Source organism: Bactrocera tryoni, chromosome 2 (genome assembly GCF_016617805.1).
Source record: "Bactrocera tryoni isolate S06 chromosome 2, CSIRO_BtryS06_freeze2, whole genome shotgun sequence".
NCBI lineage: Eukaryota > Metazoa > Arthropoda > Insecta > Diptera > Tephritidae > Bactrocera > Bactrocera tryoni.
In genome coordinates, this window is record NC_052500.1 from 48,013,647 (window position 1) to 48,021,790 (window position 8,144).

Below are 8,144 nucleotides of genomic sequence, written 5' to 3' on the forward strand. Positions count from 1 at the left end.
TGAACCTCAATATTCGACATACAAGGTCTGTCGCAAAAGAAATAGGACTGTTAAAAACAACAAAAAATTAAAATTGGCGCAAAAGTTATATTGTTTTATTCAAAGTAGTGTTCCTTTTGCGATACAGCGTTTAGCCCGGTCAATTACATTTCAAATGTGTCATTTTTCGGAATCCTGAGAACCAATCGTCGTTTGTCAGTCAATGTCCATGGGAGCCCATCTGATCTTATTCTATTAATTTTGGTTTCATCAGAATAAGTAACTTTGTTTCAATCATCATTGGGGAAATGTTCATATTTTTTGGCTTTACGATGCCTAACACTTTTGAAAGGATTTTCACCATCGCCTTTGCCTTGAGCCCTTATTTTTTCTCAAATCTTAGTACTGCCTAGTTACTGACACTATCTCTCTAATGACTTTATTAGTTTACCCAACGGTATTTGTTGCTCCTAGAACAAGTAAATTGGTTGAATCGGATCAATACTTCCTTGAGCCCCCATATACCGAATATAAAGATTTTCGAACTTCCAGGTGACTTTATACTGGATATATCGGCCAACATTTAAGTTATCCCAATGAGTACAGAACATGCTACGACCGATGACCAAAAGCTGCTGTCACTTTTTGATCGATAACATCGATTGTAGTTATCCAATTGTCTTAAAAATTTTTCGAAATGTCAACAAGATCGATCAGACTTTTTAACCCAACTCCCTTACCTACTTAAAGGTTTACAACGAAACAGTTATATTACGAAACTGATGTCTGTTTCATTTGCGACGAACCTTAAATTAGTTCCGATCCTGAACACCAATTTGATTTGTCACCTTTATAAGTCCATTATTACCCATTTACCTTATTCTATTAATTTTGGTTTTATTCAGAACAAGTTTTGTTGTAATGATTATTTGAGTTATCCCAATGATTACAGTACATGCTTTGCTTATAACAGTACATCTTTGTGACATCCGGCTGACTTTGCTCCATATGATTGGTGATTGTATGTGAGGTACCTTAATAATAACAGTTAATGGATAATATCGGATCGATACTAACCCAACTCCCTTATACTACTTAAAGGTTTACAACGAAAAACATCTTACGAAACTGATGTCCAATTTATGAATTAACAAGCGAACATAAATTAGACATATTCGTGAATCGTTTTGATTTATCACCTTTATAAGACTTTTATTACTTTACCTGAGATTCCTGAGATATTCAAATTTTCCTTGTAATGAAAGTAGGTTATGCACAAAAATTGGTTTAACAGTAATAAGTGAGCCTAAAAATATGCTTTAAAATGTTGTGCAGCCGTAACGGTATAACTAAATATTGAGCTGCAATATAAAATTTATAGTAGTTCAAACGTTGGTATGTAAATAAAATTATGCCAAAAATATAAAATATGAAGGTACTTAAATCTATGTTCTGTTGCCCTGTTTTTTTGTTATGTCTAGACTTTTCAATAATATTATTTTTTTGTGTAATAAATTTTGTGTTTTGATACCCTAAACGGTTATATTAAGTGTCCCATAACCCTATAAAATAAATACATACATATGTATGTATGTATATAAATGTTCAACATGAAAAGCTGAGTCGCTAAACCATGCCCGCCTCTCCGTGTATACGCAAACTATTCTAATAATTATTCAAAATCGTAATTACCAGTTATATGGAGGCTAAGGAAAGTTTTCACCCGATTTCATCAATTTTAAGGCCAAAGATCCATTATTCTCTCATTTTCATTGAGATAACTGACATATTGGCCGATAAAAGCGTTATAAAGTAAACCGATAATTCGAAAATCTTTATATTAGGTATATGGAGGCTAAGGGAAATATTAATCCGATTCAATCCATTTTTGGCACAATATTAAATTATTATCAACGCGAATTTGCTTGTTACAACTTTAATGGCGTAGGAGATATATACATTAAACCAATTAGAGGGCGGGCCCACGCCAGTATTTTCAAAATTCTAAGCCCCATCCTAGCTATTGCTCTACCTTGTAAAAAATTACATTTTTCTACCTTAATTTAGTGCTTAGTTATGGCATTTTATAGGTTTTCGATTAATAGTGTTTTGTGGGAATAATCCGATTACATCCATTTTCAAACGCGGCTTTTTGGTCAAGGAACACGTGTACCAAGTTTCATTAAAATATCACAATTTTTACTAAAAAATCAATTCGTCTCTGTATCGATTAGTTTTAGGTGATACAAAAAACCCAGGTGAACAAAACTATTACACTCTACAGCAGCATGTTGCACGAGTATAAAAGTGTTGCGAAAGGATTCAACATTCATTGTTGGAGGAAATCGTGGATGAATTACAATCTTATTTGGTACTTTCTCTCATTTTTAATTATATTGCTATATTTTAGATAAGAAAAAATGCTTCTTCAGCCTAACACTTGTTAGAATGACGAAAATGGTTATAAGTAGCATAAGGGAGTTTTATATATTTTTGCCAATATTATATACAAATAACATGCCACGGACTAATGAAATTCCCCCAGGGTTTCATTAAGGGACCTCAGATACAATCATATGGAGTAAAGTCAGCCGAATATCGAAAAATCCTGGTATTAGTTTTGATAATTGGGAGCTAAGTAAAGTTTTCACTCCATTGTATCTACTTTAGGCACAAGAATACATTGTTATGAGTAAAACACGTTCTCTTATTTCATTGAGATAATTTTGATATTGCTATATACATATATTACTGTGGATAAAAAATAATAAGACTTTTGAATTTAATATACGCGCGAAAACCCATTCGTCGAAATTCGTTGGTATGACTATCAGTGATATCTGTGCCAAATCTCACATCAAAATAATCAATAGTGTTTAGTATAAGCTTGTCTTTCTGAAGTATATAAAGTGCGTTCGGCGATTTTTACGATTAGTGAAATTATTCAACAAATAAGTTTCATTAAATTTTGGGTGCGGTATCAAATATCAGGTGGCGAAACGTTAAGAATACTGGAAAAGGCTTTCGGTGATCATTGTTTTTCACCAGCAAGTATTTTTGATTGGTGCAAATTATTTAAAGAGGTCGAGAACGCGGTGACGATGTCCACGTCCAGGACGGCAATCTACATCAACTGATATAATTCGTAAGTTTTGCGGCAAACTTGCAGCCAATATTGATCCGCAACCACCGCATTCGCCTGATTTAGCTCCGTGTAACTTCTGGCTATTCTGCAAACTCGTTTTGAGTCAATTGAAGATATTAAAATGAATCTCTAATCGCATTAAAGACTATTTCGGACATTGATTTTAACAACTGTTTCGAGGATTGGAAAAAACGTGTATGGTGTATAAAGTCAGCCGTAAGTTGGAAAATTGTTATATTAAGTAAAATTAGGTAAATGGAGGCTAAGGGAAGTAAAAGTATAAAGTATTGGGCTGATTCACCCTTTTTTGACATCTCTCCTTCTTCATTTAAATATATATTTCACAGATTGACCGATATTTTCGGTAAAAAAGTCAAATACAGACACTGGTGTCCAATAACCTAGGGGTTTAAACAGTTTTGGTTCGCTTTGAACAATTTTTGGCCATAAGGTGGCACAAATTTAAAGGCACTATACGTACAATGTTTTACTCCATTGTATTAACTGATGCTTTATTCATATACTGAAATCTGAAAGAATCAGGTGGAGTTGAAAATTGTGATTTTAATCCGATTTCCCCATATTAGCACTGTATAATTGAAATATTAAAATAATGTTATGCACCGAAATTGATTGAAATCGTTCGAGGATGTCTGAGATATGTGATTTCTTCTAAAAGTGGCGAATGCCACTTCCATTGTCCGATTTGGACACCGGCTCTTATGAACTATTTTTGGATGTAAAATGTCCTGCATGTAAAATTTAATGTTTTAGTAGTTTGCCGTTATATGGGAAGTGGGCGAAGCTATCAACCCGTTTGACTTATTTTCAGACTGTAGTTTTTTTAAGATTTTCTTGTGGCAGGTTGTTTTTATTTGATTTATTAAGGTTTTTGTTCGCTATGATGGGCACAATAGACCAATGGTCGCAGTGTACTTCCTCTCACAACTATCTATCTACTCGTTATGAGAGGTTTCCATAAATTGTTCTCTTTTCTTAAGAGACAAATTCCTTTGTCAGAACTAAACCTATTTTGGACTCAAGTTCGGTGCACGTTTAACAACATGATATGTTCATAATTTGAGGTTAATTATCGGATATCAGTATTAAATATGGTTTGAAGGAAACAAAAGTTATTTTGGCTAACAAAACTTAAATTTAACTTGGTTTATTGAGTGTATAATAAAAAAATTCAATCGACTACAAAGAAATTAACAAGTATGTAACAGAGAATGAGCGCAAACAGCAGCAAGCTCTTACGGGTAAGGCCCTTTACCGTCACGGGAATCGACTGGGGGCGCCAAGTAACTGTCATGTGGTTGTACTGGTAATTCAGTACCTACTGTATCAATTGCTTTCTGCTCTGCAGCCGAGGAGGATGATGCTGAAACTGCCGAAGATTCTGTTAGCGAAATGTCATTGCTAAGTGGCAACTCTGCTAGCTTAGTAACGGGTGCGACAGAGGAAGCTGGCGCGCTCAGGGTGATTGTACGCGCGGCTTTGATGGCATATGGCACACGATTAACGACGGCATTGAACCCACTAGGCCCATCCACCGTGTAAGTAACGGTGCGCTGGAAACCATCTGGATCGACCACACTGTACGAGCCTTGCACGAAGTAGCCATCACGGGCTTCAGCATGGGACTTAATGTCACCGGTCTCGTCATCATGCACATTGTAGCTGTAATCGTATTTGGCGGGTGGATTGTATTCCTCCACTGGTGCTGCGGTAGGTGCGGCGCGGTGGTGAGCTTGTGAGTTGAAGGATGTCTCAAGTTTGGTGAAAGTAGCATCAGATTCCGAGGCCGAAGCAGAAGCCGACGATGATGACGTGAGACCGGCAAAGTTTTGTGGGCTGTAGTCGTAGCCAGCCGGTGTGGGTACGGAGTTAGGGAGCTGCTTTTGGGCTGCGCCGTTGTTGAAATCATAGTTGCTCTGTCTCGCTGACTGCCCTTGTTGGTTCTCTGGTTGCTGTTGAGCTGCGTTGTTGTTATAATTATTTGGGTTGTAATTATAACCATTGGAATTTGGTTGTTGCTGCTGTTGTTGTTGTTGTGATGGCGCTGGCGCATTACCATTAAAGGCGTTGAGGGCTGCCAATGGCGCATTGTAACTGTTGGCCGGCTGCTTGACATTATCGTTGTAGCTATTTATATTATACACGCCGTTGTTTTGGTTGTTATTGCTATTGTTGCCATTATATAGATCGGGATTGTAGTTGAATTCAGCGGTAACGATTCCCTGCGTTGCTGCTGCTACGCAAATTAGGAGCACAAACTGTAACGGTAATGGAAAAGAGTTAGGAATCCTTATGAAATCGCTTGAAATTTGTGTTACCTTGAAAGCCATATTTGTTCAATATATCCACTGAATGAATTACGGTTATTACAAACTGAGCGCTGACAACTCGCTCTGATTGGATGCTGTGTGTAACTGTGATCTTCCAACGAAGCACGTGAAGTATTTATAATGCAAGGGTGGCCAATAATGAAGTGGGGAATTTTCGGTCGGTCAACCAAATAAAAATAACAACAATAATAACATTAACAATGAAAACAATAACAATATATCACCGGCTACTTACATTGAACATTGTTCAACAGCAAAGAGCCTATGCGACAAAAAATTGGTTTAGTCATTGTATTACAACAATTTACTAATGTACTCCAAATATTGGTTGTTTGCTTGTAACATCAATACCAAAACTTTAGTAAAAAGAAAGAAATGCATAACCAAAATGTGTCGAAAAATCAAGTGTGCATGATAGTTACTTATGGCCCCTGCAGCTTACGTATCAATTATTTTAGGGCATTTCTTACACTTTCGGTTTCTAGTTAGTGTGAAGTTATTATGTACGAACATATGTATGTATGTACGTATGAGCTTTTGTCTATGTACCAACGTGTACTATAAATACACTAGTCAGCGTTACGCGTTTTCTTGCAGCCTATTATAAAAAAGGTGACATAGTAGAAAAAATGCTATTGAAATAATATGGGCCTTCAAATTTCCCATAAAAGAGTGAGCAAAATTCAAAGTTCGGATTTATCTATTATCAATATATATGTAAATACAACAAAGTTATTCTGAAGAGGAACCAAAATGCCACAGAAAGAGCGTCTAGTTAGTGAAGATTTTGACCTTGACTTTTCGAACACAGGAACAACTAGAGACTTAAACGGCTCAGTTGACGATAAAACATTTTCTAAAAGCAACGAGCTGAACTTCGACGCGCGGGAAGAACTGCTTCAAGACATGATTTGCATCCAACAGTTTTGGCATCTTCTTAACTAAATTATGTGTCATAGACTCACTTCATATCATGATTGGATTTAGATTCGAGTTCGCGATATTTATATTAAAATCAACATATTTAACTCAACTAGATATTTGTAAATGATATAAACTCAACCAAAGAGGTTAAACATATAATGTTTCTTTTTTATAACATCAAGAAGTCACTCAAGAAGCGGCAATCATCAGGTATGTAAGACTTAGAGCAAATGTTTAGTTTAATTTCAATCGTGTTCAGCACTAAACCACAAATGTCAGAGATTGATACTAACATAAATGGTGCATAAATGGCTTAAAAGTAGCTAGAAAGTTGGAAATGACTATTAAGGGTAATTGGGGGTTAGAGGATGGTCTGAACTGGTTGTATTAAGTTTAAGCATTACTCAAACTTCCTTGCGAACATGTATCCACGACAGTTTATGAAAGTAACTCCCACACTAACCGACATATTGGGCACAAAGTTTATTAGAAGAACAACACGAAAATCTTTAAATGTATATGGGACCTTGCGTAATTCATGGATCAATTTCACACATTTTCGGAATGAAGCAATGGTATGTACATATATCAAATATTATACGGTAATTTAATTAAACTATGATATCTTAGTTATTGTCCGATCCATAAGGTATAAAATCACCCGCAGGATGGGAAATCTTTATTATGGGTGATCAAAGTAGAGGTACATTTTTCAACCGCTTTTTTTTTTTGCAGACCACTCGTGAGTCGTGTCAAATTGTCATTTTTTTTATTCAGTATTGTTTGGCATTTCATCATGGAGACACTTACGCCTGAACAACGTTTACAAAATTTTATTACGAATATTCACGTTCTGCAAAGAACGTGTTTCGCGCGGTTCGCTCAACTTATGGTCAGCATAATCGTTCTTCTGTGTGTACTATGCGCATCACCACCAACCATCTTGAGACCCAGCATTCATTATTGAATAATATTCGAATAATAGTCGATTTGACTGCGTTCGCAGTAACTTGGACTGACATATGGAACGACTTGGCGCGTTTTCGCTTCGGTCTATGGGCTCTTGAAAAGTTCCAAGAAGATCTGACGTTTTTGAGTCAAAATTCGGGCAGCGGTGAGGCCCATTTCTGGCTCAGTTTGTATATAAACAAGCAAAATTGGTGCATTTGGGACGAAGAGCAACCTGAAGATATTCAAGAGAAGCCATTTCGTCTAGAAAAAACAACGGTTTGGTGTGGTTTGTGTGTCGGTAAAATCATCGGCCCATATTTCTTCAAAAATGATGCCGGGGCGAACATAACCATCAATGATGACTGTTATCGCGACATGAGAGCGTACTAATGTTTCTCCAAATTTCGGTAACATGGCTCACAGATTTTCCGATATTTTAGGTAGAAAGTGAAATAAGTCACTATATATATATGTAGTTCATATATTTGGAAATTGTTGCAAAAAATTGTATTCTGTATATAGGGTCTAAGGAAAGAGTTAATTTTTGGTAGGTCTGTTTTTATGAAAAGAACTGAGGTATGGAGAATACTATCAAAGTTCGAAAATTGTGCAGCGATTTGAGGGCTGAAAAATTTCTTATGAAAGTGACAAGGCTCTCTGTTATTTCTGTGGTAAACCTTTATCTATATTCTGAATTGTTAAGTGTTAGTATTTATGTAGTAGGTAGCGTGGTTATGTTTGGATTTTGTGAAAGTGACTTAGAAATAATAAATCGTTAAGGGTTTTCACATATC

The 8,144-nt window shown here is 36.0% G+C and overlaps 1 protein-coding gene across 1 annotated transcript; it reads right to left on the reverse strand.

Moving 5' to 3' along the window:
* Window positions 1-4,380: 4,380 nt before the first annotated feature.
* LOC120767235 (cuticle protein-like) lies at window positions 4,381-5,475 on the reverse strand. The gene is made up of 2 exons (XM_040093069.1): window positions 5,464-5,475; window positions 4,381-5,403 (listed from the first exon to the last, which is right to left on the reverse strand). The coding sequence occupies exons 1-2, from the start codon at window positions 5,473-5,475 to the stop codon at window positions 4,381-4,383; spliced, it is 1,035 nt and encodes a 344-aa protein (XP_039949003.1).
* Between the last annotated feature and the right edge of the window lie 2,669 nt (window positions 5,476-8,144).